Below are 19,200 nucleotides of genomic sequence, written 5' to 3' on the forward strand. Positions count from 1 at the left end.
TGACGTCGCTCTTGCTGCTGGTGACTCTCAGATCCACCTCTACGCAGACGACACCATTTTGTATACATCTGGCCCTTCATTGGACACTGTGTTAACAAACCTCCAAACGAGCTTCAATGCCATACAACACTCCTTCAGTAGCCTCCAACTGCTCTTAAACACTAGTACAACTAAATGCATGCTCTTCAACCGAACGCTGCTTGCACCCGCCCACCCGACTAGAATCACTACTCTCGACGGGTCTGACCTAGAGTATGTGGACAACTACAAATACCTAGGTGTCTGGTTAGACTGTAAACTCTCCTTCCAGACTCACATTAAGAATCTCCAATCCAAAGTTAAATCTAGAATCGGTTTCCTATTTCGCAACAAAGCCTCCTTCACTCATGCTGCCAAACATGCCCTCGTAAAACTGACTATCCTACCGATCCTTGACTTCGGCGATGTCATTTACAAAATAGCCTCCAACACTCTACTCAGCAAATTGGATGTAGTCTATCACAGTGCCATCCGTTTTGTCTCCAAAGCCCCATATACTACCCACCACTGTGACCTGTACGCTCTTGTTGGCTGGTCCTCACTACATATTCGTCGCCAAACCCACTGGCTCCAGGCCATCTATAAATCACTGCTAGGCAAATCCCCGCCTTATCTTAGCTCATTGGTCACCATAGCAACACCCACCCGTAGTATGCGCTCCAGCAGGTATATCTCACTGGTCATCCCCAAAGCCAACACCTCCTTTGGCCGCCATTCCTTCCAGTTCTCTGCTGCCAATGACTGGAACAAATTGCAAAAATCTCTGAAGCTGGAGACACTTATCTCCCTCACTAACTTTAAGCATCAGTTGTCAGAGCACCTTACCGATCACTGCACCTGTACACAGCCCATCTGAAATTAGCCCGCCCAACTACCTCATCCCTATATTGTTATTTATTTTGCTCATTTGTACCCCAGTATCTCTATTTGCACATCATCTCTTGCACATCTATCATTCCAGTGTTAATACTAATTGTAATTATTTTGCACTATAGCCTATTTATTGCCTTACCTCCATAACTTGCTACATTTGCACACACTGTATATATATTTATTTCTGTTGTATTTTTGACTTTGTTTTGTTTTACCCCATATGTAACTCTGTGTTGTTGTTTTTATCGCACTGCTTTGCTTTATCTTGGCCAGGTCGCAGTTGTAAATGAGAACTTGTTCTCAACTGGCTTACCTGGTTAAATAAAGGTGAAATAAATAAATAAATAAATAAAATAAATAAACATCACTTTTTGTATACGTTGGGGTCGCAAAAATGTTTTGATATCAAAATGGGGTCGCAGGCCAAAAAAGATTGGGAACCCCTGGTGTACTCTATATTTGCTGTACTCACCATGAAGAGGGTACGGAAGGAGGCCAGGTCACCGAAGAAGTCCTCAACGCTGAGGACGTGGGGATCGAAGGCGTAGTAGCTGCCTAGGCTCTCGTATAGCTTCTGCATGTTCTTGTGCATGGTGGACAGCTTCTCGTATTGCTCCCGTGAATGTTTGGAGAAGCCGTGAGGGAAGTACAGTCAAGGAAATAAACATTTTGTTTGATCAATGGTACTGGTTAGACCTGGGTTTCAAACACTTGAAAAATAGATTCAAATACTTTATCTGTGTCTGTTTGGGCTTGCCTTGCTCAATAAACCAATAGAACAGTCCCAAAACTGTAAACCACACCCACCTGGCACTCCAGGCATATTCTGGCACTCCAGGCAAACACTCAAAGTATTTGAAAATAATTTTCAAGTATTTGAACCCAGGTCGGGTACTGGTATGACATCACGAAAATGATACTACTTAACACTTTGTCACCATGCTGTTTGATGTCACACAACAATAGACAGTCATCATTGAGCTAGTTATCAAACCACCACCTCACTTCATTCACTCGTTTGTAAACCCACCCACACACACACACTGAGAACGCAAACCAAAGATGCTGAAAAAAACATCACTTTTCAGGGAGAGGTCGGAGAAACTAATGTGTGTTTCAATAACCTCTCCAACTCACTTTGGAGTCATTGGCACCATGGGCTAATAGCGCGCAGCCCGGGAGTAATGGAAATGTATTTTGTAGTCGGCCGCGACACAGATGGCTGTTGGAATAGCTGATTGCAGTCATTGTTCTATTGTTTCTCCCAACAACAGCGGGGTCAGTTTGTCTTGAAACGCGGCCCACGCCACACTATGTAATTTACTGAGCAGATAAAGCACTTTCTACTGGGTGAATGGCTATTGACAGCTGCTGTCCATGCAGTATTATCCCAGAGGACCACATGGAGACCAGACACTGGTCATAGACTCTGGTTGTTCTGCCACAAACACAGACGGACACACACACAGTGTGACAGTGTGTGAGATGAGGAGAAAAACACACCTCTATTGAACACACCGTGCAAAACAACTCTCAGCAGGCATGGAAAGCCACACACACAGCAGTGTGACGGGACACACACACCACGATGGTTTTCTACCTAACTCGCCTCAGCCTCACTGTTCAGGTCACTGTCAGCAACACACGATCACACTGAGGATTATTGGACAAGGCAGCATCCAACACCACCACTGTTCTATCCATCACATACATAATCCTTAATCTATCTACCTGTATATTCCGATTTATGCATTTCTGCATCTGTCCAAGGCTGTCTAAAGCTGTCCAAGGCTGTCTATAGGCCTATGGGCTGGGCTGTGGATCTATGGATGGGGCTGGTGTGTATGTGGTCTATCAGGGGTTCTTATGGAGGATCCTATGGAGGTGTGATGGCTGATGTGGGGCCTTGCTACAGCCGTGTCCTGGCCGACGTTGGGTCCAGCTGAGCGGGGATGAAAGCAGGGCCGGCGGGAGGCGAGACAAGCTGGATTAGCGCTCAGCGGGTCAGTGTTTACCAGACCTCAACAGCAGCACTGGCAGTGACCAACACTACGGCCCCCACAGGCCTGGTCATGCTAGATTTATCTGGCTGATAGATGTGTCTTTATCTCTCTCTTCATCCCCCTTTCTCTCTTTCTGTCACACTGTCTATCTCGTTTACTCTCCCTTTTTCTCTCTCTGTCTGTCACTCACCATTTCTCTCTCTCTCTCTGTCACTCACCATTTCTCTCTCTCTCTCTGTCACTCACCATTTCTCTCTCTCTGTCTGTCACTCTCCATTTCTCTCTCTCTGTCTGTCACTCACCATCTCTCTCTCTCTCTCTCTCTCTCTCTCTCTCTCTCTCTCTCTCTCTCTGTCACTCACCATTTCTCTCTCTCTCTGTCACTCACCATTTCTCTCTCTCTGTCTGTCACTCACCATTTCTCTCTCTCTCTGTCTGTCACTCACCATTTCTCTCTCTCTGTCTGTCTGTCACTCACCATTTCTCTCTCTCTCTCTGTCACTCTCCCTTCATCTCTCTCTGTCTGTCACTCTCCATTTCTCTCTCTCTCTGTATGTCACTCTCCATTTCTCTCTCTCTCTCTCTCTCTCTCTCTCTCTCTCTGTCATTCACCATTCTATCTCTCTGTCTGTCACTCTCCATTTCTCTCTGTCTGTCACTCTCCATATCTCTCTCTCTCTGTCTGTCACTCTCCCTTTCTCTCTCTCTGTCAATCACCATTTCTCTCTCTCTCTGTGTTCCTCTCTTTCTTTTTATCCATTTATTTTTCTCTCTCTTTCTCCCTCTCCCACCAGCTCCCCTTAAAGACCTAAAGACTTGGATGGAAGGGTGTTTACATCAAACCTTGTTTCCACACATCCAATCTTTCAAAGACACCAACTTTCAACAAAGTTATACAGTGGTTCTACCTCTCGCCCATTAAGGTCTGGCTAAACCACATTAAAGTCCTTCTAAACCACATTAAAGTCCTTCTAAACCACCATAAGGTCCTGTTAAACCACACTATGGTCCTGCTTAACCAATGTTCATGAATATTTCACTCCCATTCACCAGCACTTTTAGTGTCACGCGATAATGAGCCCAAATATTCCATCAAATCCACAATTATGCCAGGTTTGAGTGTTTCACACCAACACTCCCACTCACTTTGTCATATGATTCTAGCTTAATGTTCAACCTAATAGTGCTTATACAATCCAGGTTATGCAAGCTTAGTTACAAAATACAGGATACTACTGTTATTACAATAGTATTATGATATACAGTACTCATTCCAGGGTTTTTCTTTATTTTTATTATTTTATCATTGTAGAATAATAGTGAAGACATCAAAACTATGAAGTAACACATATCAAATCAAATCAAAAGGTATTTGTCACTTGCGCCGAATACAGCAGGTGTAGACCTTACATGGAATAATGTAGTAACCAAAAAAGTGTTAAACAAATCAAAATATATTTTATATTTCAGATTCTTCAAATAGCCACCATTTGCCTTGATGACAGCTTTGCACAATCTTGGCATCTTTGATTTGTTTAACACTTTTTTGTTTACTATATGATTCCATATGTGCTATTTCATAGTTTTGATGTCTTCACTATTATTCTATAATTTAAACTTTTGACTGGTAGTGTATTTTAACAAAAGAGTGCGATGGAGAGGAGTCATCAATGGCCTATGCTCCCTGGGGAGAGACAGGCTGAAGTAAGTAAGTATTGGGGATGAGAAGTGGTGAATGGATGATGCAAGGAGGTAAGTCAAAATTCAGTTAACTGTGCTTGTGCTGCTTACTTGGCTGTGCTGTGGTGGAGCATGCATTCTGTGCCGTTTGCTGTTTAGCATGAGTGACTGGGCCTCGGTACACTGGGGTAATTGTTTCAGAGCAGTGAAGGGATGCTGTCTGTCTGCTGTCTGTCTGTCTGCCTGGCTGTCTCTCAGTCCGTCTGTGGACTGATGTGAGGCTCCTGTTATTTCGACATTAAATCCATGTCATATTGACAGTATCTGACACCAGACTGTCCTTCAGCAGTGTTAGCATGCAGCCTTTTCAAACGGCATCTCTCAATTTCTGATCCAGTCTCTCTGTCAGTCTACTATTCTCTTTCTTCCTCTCTGCTGCTCTCTTCTCTTCCATTGTGCTGCTTTTTTTCTTTCTACTTTTTTTGCTATTTCCCCATTCTCTCTATCTCAAACACACACACACACACACACACACACACACACACACACACACACACACACACACACACACACACACACACATCTCTGTCTTTCTTCCCTGTCTCCCTCCTCCATATCGTCCCCTACTCAGAGCGAGAGAAGAAACTTTCAGAAGTGCTCTCAGCGCTGCGCCTGTTGCCTTCGTCACCTTGGCTACAAAAAGCTCTGAGCGGAAAGACAAAGAAGGGTCACAAGGTAAAGCATAACGCAGTCTCCTCTGGCTCTCTGCCTGTTTGTCAGTCTCCTCTGCCTCTCTGCCTGTTTGTCAGTCTCCTCTGGCTCTCTGCCTGTTTGTCAGGCTCCTCTGGCTCTCTGCCTGTTTGTCTGTCTCCTCTGGCTCTCTGCCTGTTTGTCTGTCTCCTCTGGCTCTCTGCATGTTTGTCAGTCTCCTCTGCCTTTCTGCCTCTTTGTCAGCGTCCTCTGGTTCTCTGCCTGTTTGTCAGTCTCCTCTGGTTCTCTGCCTGTTTGTCAGCGTCCTCTGGTTCTCTGCCTGTTTGTCAGTCTCCTCTGGTTCTCTGCCTGTTTGTCAGCCTCCTCTGGCTCTCTGCCTGTTTGTCTCCTCTCCCTCCCTCCCTCCTCTCTCTCTCCACCAGCTGTCCTCAAAGGAGGAAAGGAAAGGCTGCATTTCCTCTGCACTGCACTGTCATTGTTATGGAGTTTGAGTGGGCTGTTAAAAGGGATGTAGTATGGATAAATCTATGGATGTATGTACTGGCTATTAGACTGTCCAGTACTCAGAATATTAAATCACCATTTAGATTCCTAGAACAATATAGTAGTTGTGTACCATCTTTGCCTGCACTGTGCAATATCCCTTACTTACATAATGTGGACAATCCTAACTGATCCTTACTGAGTTATCAACTCAAGAGGCTTGTCAGCTATTTATTTTAAATATCAAATCATTGTTGGATTCTTAACAACATTCCGCCTAGTAGAGACCTGTGTTCTGTCATAGTCAGTCTGAGCCCACCATCCCTCCACTCTCAGCCAGTCTGAGCCCACCATCCCTCCACTCTCAGCCAGTCTGAGCCGACCATCCCTCCACTCTCAGCCAGTCTGAGCCCACCATCCCTCCACTCTCAGCCAGTCTGAGCCGACCATCCCTCCACTCTCAGTCCGTCTGAGCCCACCTCTCTGTGTCAGTCCCTGTCTCGCCTCTCTCTCCCTCCTCCCTCCACCTCAGCACTACCAGGTCACATCCCATCCCATGAGTAGGCCCGGGCGCTAATACCCTGTGACAGCCTCTGCGGTCTCTGCCACAGCCCGTCACAGGGGGCTGCCAGTCTGCGCCAGCTAATGTGTGGCCTCCCATTCTGTCCTGCATAAAACACAATACAACACAACAGGCTGGTACTAGCTGGCACCTGGTGCCACCACGGCCATACCTGCCTCAACCCAATGCTGCTGTCCAAGGGACATGTCCTGAAATGTGGGGCCATGGCAATAGTTTGGAACATGGTTTACGGTGCCGCTCACACTCTCCCCTCCCTCTCTCCATCACTCTCTGTCACCCTCCTTTTCTATCACTTTGCTGCTCAGCCGGATGGGCTGTGTCCAGTCTACTTGTCATTTGGTTCACAGGCCCCTGGCAGTGGACAGAGGGACAGAGAGGATAAAGAAGCCTCAGAGCCTGGGTAGAAAAAGCTTTGGCTTATTGCGGAGCCTCCAGAGTACCAGAGTCCAACAGACACATGAAAAAGCATTAAATAAACATTAATGGAACTGGGTTAGTGGAGATTTATTAAGAGGGCTTTTTTAACCCCTCGCCGTCGAGAGTGACGCACGCCATTTGAATAACTCTCACATGCACACAGGTAAACAAACAAGGTAATTTATTGCTGTCCTCATCAGTGGCCATTGTGAAAATCTATTTTTACATTGTTTTTCCCGGGGAAATGTGTGTTTTTATTTTTTGAGGGTTTATGACGAGACAGAGAGATTGAGCACTTTACTTTCAGGCTACAGTAAGTCTGACTTGGATCCGATTTTTATGTCACTTTGCCGTGTGCTAAAAATTAGGCCTTAATCGTGGCTTAGTGATGTTGAATATACCCTTGGCCAATGGTAAATACACTGATAAAATGTGACTGATTAAACAGTACACACAGTAACGAGGACAACTCTGTTTCATAAGCTCAGAGTTCAGGTCTGGGAAGTTTGTGACAGCAGACCAGTAGATAAAAATTGAAAAGAAGAGGTCAGATACAGATTGATTCCCAGAATTGTTCCTCATTTTGAAAACTTTGTGCACCCAATGTTCTGACAGAGTTGTCTGACGGACTAGCAGTGCAGAACTGTATCAAGAACGTGGTAGGTAATAAATATATGTGAAAGTCTGTTTTAAAATATATAAAGTGCATTCGGGAAATATTCAGACCACTTCCCTTTTTCCAAATTTGGATTTATTCTAAAATTGATTAAATATTTTTTTCCCTCATCAATCTACACACAATACCCCATAATGACAAAGCGAAACAATGCTTTGCCTGTTTTACTAAAGGTAGACTAACAGAATGCTTTGCCTGTTTTACTAAAGGTACAGTGGGGGAAAAAAATATTTAGTCAGCCACCAATTGTGCAAGTTCTCCCACTTAAAAAGATGAGAGAGGCCTGTAATTTTCATCATAGGTACACGTCAACTATGACAGACAAAATGAGAAAAAAAATCCAGAAAATCACATTGTAGGATTTTTAATGAATTTATTTGCAAATTATGGTGGAAAATAAGTATTTGGTCAATTACAAAAGTTTCTCAATACTTTGTTATATACCCTTTGCTGACAATGACACAGGTCAAACGTTTTCTGTAAGTCTTCACAAGGTTTTCACACACTGTTGCTGGTATTTTGGCCCATTCCTCCATGCAGATCTCCTTTAGAGCAGTGATGTTTTGGGGCTGTCGCTGGGCAACACAGACTTTCAACTCCCTCCAAAGATTTTCTATGGGGTTGAGATCTGGAGACTGGCTAGGCCACTCCAGGACCTTGAAATGCTTCTTACGAAGCCACTCCTTCGTTGCCCGGGCGGTGTGTTTGGGATCATTGTCATGCTGAAAGACCCAGCCACGTTTCATCTTCAATGCCCTTGCTGATGGAAGGAGGTTTTCACTCAAAATCTCACGATACATGGCCCCATTCATTCTTTCCTTTACACGGATCAGTCGTCTGGTCCCTTTGCAGAAAAACAGTCCCAAAGCATGATGTTTCCACCCCCATGCTTCACAGTAGGTATGGTGTTCTTTGGATGCAACTCAGCATTCTTTGTCCTCCAAACACGACGAGTTGAGTTTTTACCAAAAAGTTCTATTTTGGTTTCATCTGACCATCTGACATTCTCCCAATCCTCTTCTGGATCATCCAAATGCACTCTAGCAAACTTCAGACTGGCCTGGACATGTACTGGCTTAAGCAGGGGGACACGTCTGGCACTGCAGGATTTCAGTCCCTGGCGGCGTAGTGTGTTACTGATGGTAGGCTTTGTTACTTTGGTCCCAGCTCTCTGCAGGCCATTCACTAGGTCCCCCCGTGTGGTTCTGGGATTTTTGCTCACCGTTCTTGTGATCATTTTGACCCCACGGGGTGATATTTTGCGTGGAGCCCCAGATCGAGGGAGATTATCAGTGGTCTTGTATGTCTTCCATTTCCTAATAATTGCTCCCACAGTTGATTTCTTCAAACCAAGCTGCTTACCTATTGCAGATTCAGTCTTCCCAGCCTGGTGCAGGTCTACAATTTTGTTTCTGGTGTCCTTTGACAGCTCTTTGGTCTTGGCCATAGTGGAGTTTGGAGTGTGACTGTTTGAGGTTGTGGACAGGTGTCTTTTATACTGATAACAAGTTCAAACAGGTGCCATTAATACAGTTAACGAGTGGAGGACAGAGGAGCCTCTTAAAGAGGAAGTTACAGGTCTGTGAGAGACATAAATCTTGCTTGTTTGTAGGTGACCAAATACTTATTTTCCACCATAATTTGCAAATAAATTCATTAAAAATCCTACAATGGGATTTTATGGATTTTTTTTTCTCAATATGTCTGTCATAGTTGATGTGTACCTATGATGAAAATTACTCTCTCATCTTTTTAAGTGGGAGAACTTGCACAATTGGTGGCTGACTAAATACTTTTTTTTCCCCACTGTAGAATAACAGAATGCTTTTCCTGTTTTACTAAAGGTAGACTAACACAATGCTTTGCCTGTTTTACTAAAGGTAGACTAACACTAAGCACACAGCCAAGACAATGCAGGAGTGGCCTCGGGACAAGTCTCTGAATGTCCTTGAGTGGCCCATCCAGAGCCCGGACTTGAACCCAATCGAACATCTCTGGAGAGACCTGAAAATAGCTGTACAGCGACGCTCCCCAGTCAACCTGACAGAGCTTGAGAGGATCTGCAGAGTTCCAAGCTTGTAGTGTCATACCCAAGAAGACTCGAGGCTGTAATCACTGCCAAAGGTGCTTCAACAAAGTACTGTGTAAAGGGTCTGAATACTTATGTAAATGTGATATTTCCGGGGTTTTTAAAATAACACATTGGCAAAAATTTCTAAAAACCTGTTTTTGCTTTGTCATTATGGGGTATTGTGTGTAGATTTATGAGCGGGAAAAAAACAATTTAATCTATTTTAGAATAAGGCTGTAACGTAACAAAATGAGAGAAAGGGATCTGAATACTTTCCAAATGCACTGTATACTCTATGCTGGCTCTTTAACATTTGTCACAAAGTGCTTTACATTAACCCTGCCTACATTAATCCTGCCTAAATTAACCCTGCCAAAGAGGAAGCAGCAGCACAGTTGCAAAAACAACAACAGGAAAAACTCCTTATAAGGAAGAAACCTGGAGAGAGAGCAGACTCAGAAGATCTGCCTATCCTCAACTGTCTGAATGTATACTTCTAGTCAATAACAACCATAATACTTCTCCAACTATCAAAAAATCAATTTGATTGTAGGAAAAATTGTTTGTTGTGCCCATGAAAAGAACAAAAGTCGGGTTCATTTCACACAGTGAAAGTAATTATATTTGTACCAAATGAAATGCCACAGCGCCGCAAAACTCTTTGAAAATTGATGGACGTTGTCCAAAGTAATTAACACAACAATTTGGATGGGCTCAACAACATGCCATAGACAAACTATTTCTTCCTCATTCTCATTCATATTGATGTCTTGTCTTCTTATCACTTTCTTTGTCTCTCTCTCTCTTTCTTCTCTCTCTTTCCCTCTCTGCCTCTCTATCACTCCCTCCCTCTCCATTATTCTTTCTCCATAAGTATCTCTCTATCTTTGTCTGTGTGTGGCTCTCTCTCTCTCTCTCAAATTGGAACTTGATAGTGAATAATCAGACATAGGGTGTTAGGTCAGTGAGGATGGCTTAACAAGAAAAACTTCCAAAATGATTAATTCACTTTAATCCATTGTACAGGATACGAACAGGTGACTGATGTTTCGACGTCAAGCTGACATCTTCCTCAGAGTGACCTGACCATTGCACTTAGCTCCTACTTATAGCCTAGTGTTAGGTCAGTGTGGGTTAAGTATGGAATGATTGAGTTGGAACCCTATTCCCTTCATAGTGCACATAAGAAAGTAGTGCACTATGAAGGGACTAGGGTGCCATTTGGGACAATAACTAGTGATTATGACGAGAAGTCAGAGAAAAACAGAGAAACTAAAATGCACATGGATATTGGCTCCATTTCAAATAACTTCATAAAGCACAGTTACGTGTTTATACAGTGAATGCAATGAATGTAGACTGTGATAGAACTGCTTAATGCTGATTTGCAAATGTTGAACTTGACTGGGAAAGATGCAGGTTTACCATCGATTAATTCACAGGAAATGTTAAATGACAAGGCGGTACTGAACACACAGGAATAGGAGATAGTGTTGAGTACTGGTGAAAATGTGTATAAAGCCTGAGCTGGATCTGTCATCTACAACAGTAGAACACACACACACAGAATTAAATGGGAATAGGTTTCTACATTGGTCTGTCAGGTTATCTCTGAGTAAGGCTGGCAGCTGAATGCAGATCAGTGCGTCTGTCAATGTATCAAGTGCATACACTGAAAGGATAGGCCTGTTGTCAGTGGTTAAATACATATCTTCTTCCCCCGACAACGAGTCATGACCTTCTCTCACTCTCCATCATCAACAGTGAGACCGTCTCCCTCCTCCACATCATTTAAAAAATGAAAAGGCAGATTCAGCGTCCATTTTACTGTCAATTTATTCTGCTATGCCCACCGCTGAAATATTAATGTGTGCGGAGACGAAGGGCGAGTTAGCCTCACTTGAGTATTCACAGCTCCTCGCTTGCACCCAGCTGTTGTTGCAACAACTCAATGAGCGGAGTGATCACAACGTGATGTAATGACAACTGAAATGGATTGGAACTGGATAGTGAACAATCAGCCATAGGGTGTTAGGTCAGTGTGGGTTAACTATTAAATGATTGAGTTGGTCAGCAGAAATAATTGTGCCATTCACTGACATCCAAGATGGATCCTAGCAAGCTGTGTGTACAGCATAAACAGACAGGGTTACAGGGAGAGAGGGAGACAGGGAGACGGTGAGACAGGGAGACGATGAAACAAGGAGACTGGGAGACTGGGAGACAGGACAAGTGCATGCATACAGTGCCTTCGGAAAGTATTCAGACCCCTTGACTTTTTCCACATTTTGTTACGTTATTCTAAAATGGATCAAATTCAATTTTTTCCTCATCAATCTACACACAATTACCTATAATGACAAAATGAAAACATGTTTAAAAAATAAAATAAAAAAAATAACAGAAAAAAACATTTACATAAGTATTCAGACCTTTTGCTATGAGACTCAACATTGAGCTCAGGTGCATCCTGTTTCCATTGATCCTACTTGAGATGTTTCTACAACTTGATTGGAGTCTGTGGAAATTTGATTGATTGAACATGATTTGGAAAAGCACACACCTGTATATATAAGGTCCCACAGTTGACAGTGCATGTCAGAGCAAAAACCAAGCCATGAGGTCGAATGAATTGTCCGTAGAGCTCTGAGACAGGATTGTGTAGAGGCACAGATCTGGGGAAGGGTACCAAAACATTTCTGCAGCATTGAAGGTCCCCAAGAACACAGTGGTCTCCATTATTCTTAAATGGAAGAAGTTTGGAACCACCAATACTCTTCCTTGAGCTAGCCGCCTGGCCAAACTGAGCAATCGGGGGAGAAGGGCCTTGATCAGGTAGGTGACCAAGAACCCGATCGTCACTCTGACAGAGCTCCAGTGTTCCTCTGTGGCGATGGGAGAAAGTTCCAGAAGGACAACCATCTCTGCAGCACTCCACAAATCAGGCCTTTATGGTAGAGTGGCCAGACGGAAGCCACTCCTCAGTAAAAGGCACATGACAGCCCGCTTGGAGTTTGCTACAAGGCACCTAAAGACTCTCAGACCATGAGAAACAAGATTCTCTGGTCTGATGACACAAAGTTTGAACTCTTTGGCCTGAATGCCAAGCATCACGTCTGGAGGACACCTGGCACCATCCCTACGTTGAATCATGGTGGTGGCAGCATTATTCTGTGGGGATGTTTTTCAGCAGCAGGGACTGGGAGACCATTCAGGATCGAGGGAAAGATGAACGGAGCAAAGTACAGAGAGATCCTTGATGAAAACCTGCTCCAGAGCGCTCAGGACCTTAGACTGGGGGCAAACACACACCTTCCAACAGGACAATGACCCTAAGCACACAGCCAAGACAACACAGGAGTGGCTTCAGGACAAGTCTATGAATGTCCTTGAGTAGCCCAGCCAGAGCTCGGACTTGAACCCAATCTAATATCTCTGGAGAGACCTGAAAATAGCTGTGCAGTGACGCTCCCCATACAACCTGAAGGAGCTTGAGAGGATCTGCAGAGAAGAATGTGAGAAACTCCCCAAATACAGGAATGCCAAGCTTGTAGCGTCAAACCCAAGAACACTTGAGGCTGTAATCTCTGCCAAAGGTGCTTAAACAAAGTACTGAGTAAAGGGTCTGAATCCTTATGTAAATGTGATATGTCATGCTTTTTCATTATGGGGTATTGTGTGTAGATTGATGAGGGGAAAAAAAGAATAGAATAAGGCTGTAATGTAACAAAATGTGGAAAAGGTCAAGGGGTCTGAATACTTTACAAATGCACTCCCAGTCAAAAGTTTGGACACACATTTTGGAGAATGGCGCCGGAGGGGATGGCTGCCATTTTAAGGGCTCCTAACAAACTGTGCTATTTTATCTGTATTTTTTTTGCATTGTTTGTAACTTATTTTGTACATAAAGCTGCTGCTACCATCTCTTATGACCGAAAAGAGCTTCTGGACATCAGAGCAGCAATTACTCATATCGGACTGGACAAATATTTTTAATGAGTCCGATGCGAAAGATATACTGCTCTCCGGAGACCAGGCCAAAATCCCTGTAATTTGAATGAACAAAGGATGAGATACAGAGGGAGAAAGTCTGGGTGCCTTGTTAGGATTCGTAGGCTAGTGAGTAAATCACCATTACCATCGGTTCTATTGGCCAACGTGCAATTACTGGAAAACAAACTCGAAGATCTACGTTCGAGACTATCCTACCAACGGGACATTCAAAACTGTAAAACTGAAGCGGATGCTATGCTAGAGGACTGTTTTGCTAGCACAGACTGGAATATGTACCGTGATTCATCCAACGGCAATGAGGAGTATACCACCTCAGTCACCGGCTTCATCAATAAGTGCATTGACAACGTCATACCCACAGTGACTGCACCGAGCTAAAGGCTAGAGCTGCCACTTTCAAGGAGCGGGACACTAATCCGGACGATTATAAGAAATCCCGCTATGCCCTCAGATGAACCATCAAACAGGCAAAGTGTCAAGACAGGACAAAGAATGAATCCTACTACACCGGCTCTGATGCTCGTCGGATGTGGCAGGGCTTGCAAACTATTACAGACTACAAAGGGAAACCCAGCATCGAGCTGCCCAGTGACGCGAGCCTACCAGACGAGCTAAATGCCTTTTATGCTAGCTTCGAGGCAATCAACACTGAAGAATGCATGAGAGCATCAGCTGTTCCGGACGACTGTGTGATCACGCTCTCTGTAGCCGATGTGAGCAAGACCTTTAAACAGGTCAACATTCACAAGGCCCCACGGATTACCAGGGCGGGTACTCAGAGCATGCGCAGACCAACTGGCAAGCGTCTTCACTGACGTTTTCAACCTCTCCCTGACCAAGTCTGTAATACCCACATGTTTCAAGTAGACCACCATGGTCCCTATGCCCAAGAATGTGAAGGTAACCTGCCTAAATGACTACCGCCTCGTAGCATTCACATCGGTAGCCATGAAGTGCTTTTAAAAGCTGGCCATGGCTTACATCAACACCATCATCCCGGAAACCCTAGATCCACTCCAATTCGCATACCACCCCAACAGATCCACAGATGACGCAATCTCAATCACACTCCACACTGTCCACATGGACAAAGGGAACACCTATGTGAGAATGCTGTTCATTGACTACATCTCAGCGTTCAACTCCATAGTGCCCACAAAGCTCATCACTAAGCTAAGGACCCTGGGACTAAACACCTCCCTCTGCAACTGGATCCTGGACTTCCTGTTGGGCCACCCCCAGTTGGTAAGTGTAGGCAACAACACATCTGCCACGTTGATCCTCAACACCAGGGCCCCTCAGGGGTGCGTGCTTAGTCCCCTCCTGTACTCCCTGTTCACCCATGACTGCGTGGCCAAGCACGACTCCAACACCATCATTAAGTTTGCTGATGACACTATAGTGGTAGGCCTGATCACCGACAACGATGAGACAGCCTATAGGCAGGTCAGAAACCTGGAAATGTGGTGCCAGGACAACAACCTCTCCCTCAATGTGAGCAAGACAAAGGAGATGATCGTGGACTACAGGAAAACGAGGGCCGAAAAGGCCTCCATTAACATCGACGGGCCTGTAGTGGAGCGTGTCGAGAGTTTCAAGTTCCTTGGTGTCCACATCACCAACAAACTATCATGGTCCAAACACACCAAGACAGTCGTGACAAGGGGGCATGACAACACCTTTTCCCCTCAGGAGACTGAACAGATTTGGCATGGATCCCCAGATCCTCAAAAAGTTATACAGCTGCACCATCGAGAGCATCCTGACCGGTTGCATCACCGCCTGGTATGAAAACTGCTCGGCATCCGACCGTAAGGTGCTACAGAGGGTAGTGCGTATGGCCCAATACATCGATGGGGCGAAGATTCCAGCTAACCATAACCTATATACTAGGCGGTGTCAGAGGAAGGCCCCAAAAATGGTCAAAGACTCCAGTCACCCAAGTCATAGACCGTTATTTCTGCTACCACACGGCAAGCGGTACCGGAGCACCAAGTCTAGGTCCAAAAGACTCCTTAACAGCTTCTACCCCCAAGCTTTAAGACTGCTGAACTATTAATCAAATGGCCACTCTGACTATTTACATTGACACCTCCCCTTTGTTTTTACACTGCTGCTACTCACTTTACCACAACCTACATCTACAAACTAACTCGACTAACCTGCACCCCCTTGAGTCGTTATTTTATTGTGTTACTTTTATTTTTTAATTTAGTGTATTTAGTAAATATTTTCTAAACTATATTTCTTGAACTGCATTGTTGGTTAAGGGCTTGTACATTGCCTTGCGAAAGTATTCATCCCCCTTGGCATTTTTCCTATTTTGTTGCATTACAACCTGTAATTTAAATTGATTTTTATTTGGATTTCATGTAATGGACATACACAAAATAGTCCAAATTGGTGAAGTGAAATGAAAAAAATAACTTGTTTCAAAAATAAGATCTGGTGCAACCAATTACCTTCAGAAGTCACATAATTAGTTAAATAAAGTCCACCTGTGTGCAATCTAAGTGTCACATGATCTGTTACATGATCTCAGTATATATACACCTGTTCTGAAAGGCCCCAGAGTCTGCAACACCACTAAGCAAGGGGCACCACCAAGCAAGCTGGACCATGAAGACCAAGGAGCTCTCCAAACAGGTCAGGGACAAAGTTGTGGATAAGTAAAGATCAGGGTTAGGTTGTAAAAAATATCAAAAACTTTGAACATCCCACGGAGCACCATTAAATCCATTATAAACAAATGGAACAAATATGGCACCACAACAAACTTGCCAAAAGAGGGCCGCCCACCAAAACTCACAGACCAGGCAAGGAGGGCATTTATCAGAGAGGCAACAAAGAGACCAAAAATAATCCTGAAGGAGCTGCAAAGCTCCACAGCGGAGATTGGAGTATCTGTCCATAGGTCCACATTAAGCCGTACACTCCACAGAGCTGGGCTTTATGGAAGAGTGGCCAGAAAAAAGCCATTGCTTAAAAAATAATAATAAGCAAACACGTTTGGTGTTCGCCAAAAGACATGTGGGAGACTCCCCAAACATATGGAAGAAGGTACTCTGGTCAGATGAGACTAAAATTGAGTTTTTCGGCCATCAAGGAAAACACTATGTCTGGCACAAACCCAAACTCTCATCACCCTGAGAACACCATCCCCACAGTGAAGCATGGTGGTGACAGCGTCATGCTGTGGGGATGTTTTTCATCAGCAGGGACTGGGAAACTGGTCAGAATTGAAGGAATGATGGATTGCGCTAAATACAGGGAAATTCTTGAGGGAAACCTGTTTCAGTCTTCCAGAGATTTGAGACTGGGACGGATGTTCACCTTCCAGCAGGACAATGACCCTAAGCATACTGCTAAAGCAACACTCGAGTGGTTTAAGGGGAAACATTTAAATGTCTTGGAATGGCCTAATCAAAGCCCAGACCTCAATCCAATTGAGAATCTGTTGTATGACTTAAAGATTGCTGTACACCAGCGGAACCCATCCAACTTGAAGAAGCTGGAGCAGTTTTGCCTTGAAGAATGGGCAAAAATCCCAGTGGCTAGATGTGCCAAGTTTATAGAGACATACCCCAAGAGACTTGCAGCTGTAATTGCTGCAAAATGTGGCTCTACAAAGTATTGACTTTGGGGGAGTGAATAATTATGCACGCTCAGGTTTTCTGTTTTTTTGTCTTATTTCTTGTTTGTTTCACAATAAAACATATTTTGCATCTTCAAAGTGGTAGGCATGGTGTGTAAATCAAATGATACAAACACCCCAAAAAATCAATTTTAATTCCAGGTTGTAAGGCAACAAAATAGGAAAAATGCCAAGGCAGTGAATACTTTCGCATGCCACTGTAAGTAAGCTTTTCACAGTAAGGTCTACACCTGTTGTATTTGGCGCATGTGACAAATACAATTTTACTTTATTTTATTTGACGTACTCATTCAAAGGTTTTTCTTTCCTGTGGCGGTCCTCATGAGAGCCAGTTTCATCATAGCGCTTGATGGTTTTTGCTCCTGCACTTGAAGAAACTTTCAAAGTTATTGAAATGTTCCATATTGACTGACCTTCATGTCTTAAAGTAATGATGGACTGTCATTTCTCTTTGCTTATTTGAGCTGTTCTTGCCATAATATGGACTTGGTATTTTACCAAATAGGGCTATCTTCTGTATACCACCCCTACCTTGTCACAACACAACTGATTGGCTCAAACACATTAAGAAGGAAATAAATTCCACAAATTAACTTTTAAGAAGGCACACCTGTTAATTGAAATGCATTCCAGGTGACTACCTCATGAAGCTGGTTGAGAGAATGCCAAGCGTGTGCAAAGCTGTCATCAAGGCAAAGGGTGGCTACTTTAAATAATCTCAAATATAAAATATATTTTAATTTGTTTAACACTTTTTTGGTTACTACGTGATTCCATATGTGTTATTCCATAATTCTGATGTCTTCACTATTATTCTACAATGTAGAAAATAGTAAAACTAAAGAAAAAACCCTGGAATGAGTAGGTGTGTCCAAACTTTTGACTGGTACTGTATGTAGAGACACCCACACGTACACAAACAAATATGTACTGTATATAACATGTATCAAAAACATGCAATCATATCTGCCTATGTCCAGTGGTAAATGTACTGTATCTACCATGCCTATCTCCAGTGGTAAATGTAACTACCATGCCTATTTCCAGTGGTAAATGTAACTACCATGCCTATTTCCAGTGGTAAATGTATCTTCCATGCCTATTTCCAGTGGTAAATGTATCTAACATGCCTATCTCCAGTGGTAAATGTACTGTATCTACCATGCCTATCTCCAGTGGTAAATGTATCTACCATGCCTATTTCCAGTGGTAAATGTACTGTATCTACCATGCCTATCTCCAGTGGTAAATGTACTGTATCTACCATGTCTATCTCCAGTGGTAAATGTACTGTATCTACCATGCCTATCTCCAGTGGTAAATGTACTGTATCTACCATGCCTATCTCCAGTGGTAAATGTAACTACCATGCCTATTTCCAGTGGTAAATGTATCTTCCATGCCTATTTCCAGTGGTAAATGTATCTACCATGCCTATCTCCAGTGGTAAATGTACTGTATCTACCATGCCTATCTCCAGTGGTAAATGTATCTACCATGCCTATTTCCAGTGGTAAATGTACTGTATCTACCATGTCTATCTCCAGTGGTAAATGTACTGTATCTACCATGCCTATCTCCAGTGGTAAATGTACTGTATCTACCATGCCTATCTCCAGTGGTAAATGTACTGTATCTACCATGCCTATCTCCAGTGGTAAATGCAGACACAAACACTTATTTGTGTGTCACATGTACTGTATAATAAAGGTGTCATCATATTTCTTATGCCTTTTCTGGTGGAACACACACACCACACACACACACACTCACACAAACTTACAAAAACATGTTTATCAAATGTATTACATAAGATGTGTCATCCATCGTCTCATTCATGTCCTATTTCTAGAGCAGAAGCCTAATGTCACCCTGCTCGTCCCACGCTGTGTTCCTTGTGTCATCTCCCTTCAGTGAAAACATGACAATGCAGATCTGCCGTGTTTACTTGGTCCCGGCTTCGTCTTGTCAAGTCGAAAAAAGGTCAAACATCTC

General features: G+C 43.6%; 1 protein-coding gene across 1 annotated transcript in view; it reads right to left on the reverse strand.

Moving 5' to 3' along the window:
- LOC311108006 (protein diaphanous homolog 2-like) overlaps positions 1 to 19,200 on the reverse strand; it is a 589,414-nt gene that overhangs the window by 67,101 nt on the left and 503,113 nt on the right. The window contains exon 26 of the mRNA XM_084150643.1: positions 1,385 to 1,549. Within this exon, the coding sequence (XP_084006769.1) occupies positions 1,385 to 1,549 (165 nt within the window). The remainder of the gene's footprint in view (positions 1 to 1,384; positions 1,550 to 19,200) is intronic.

This window comes from Coregonus lavaretus, assembly GCF_964263955.1.
Source record: "Coregonus lavaretus genome assembly, chromosome: 32".
NCBI classification, from domain to species: Eukaryota; Metazoa; Chordata; class Actinopteri; order Salmoniformes; family Salmonidae; genus Coregonus; species Coregonus lavaretus.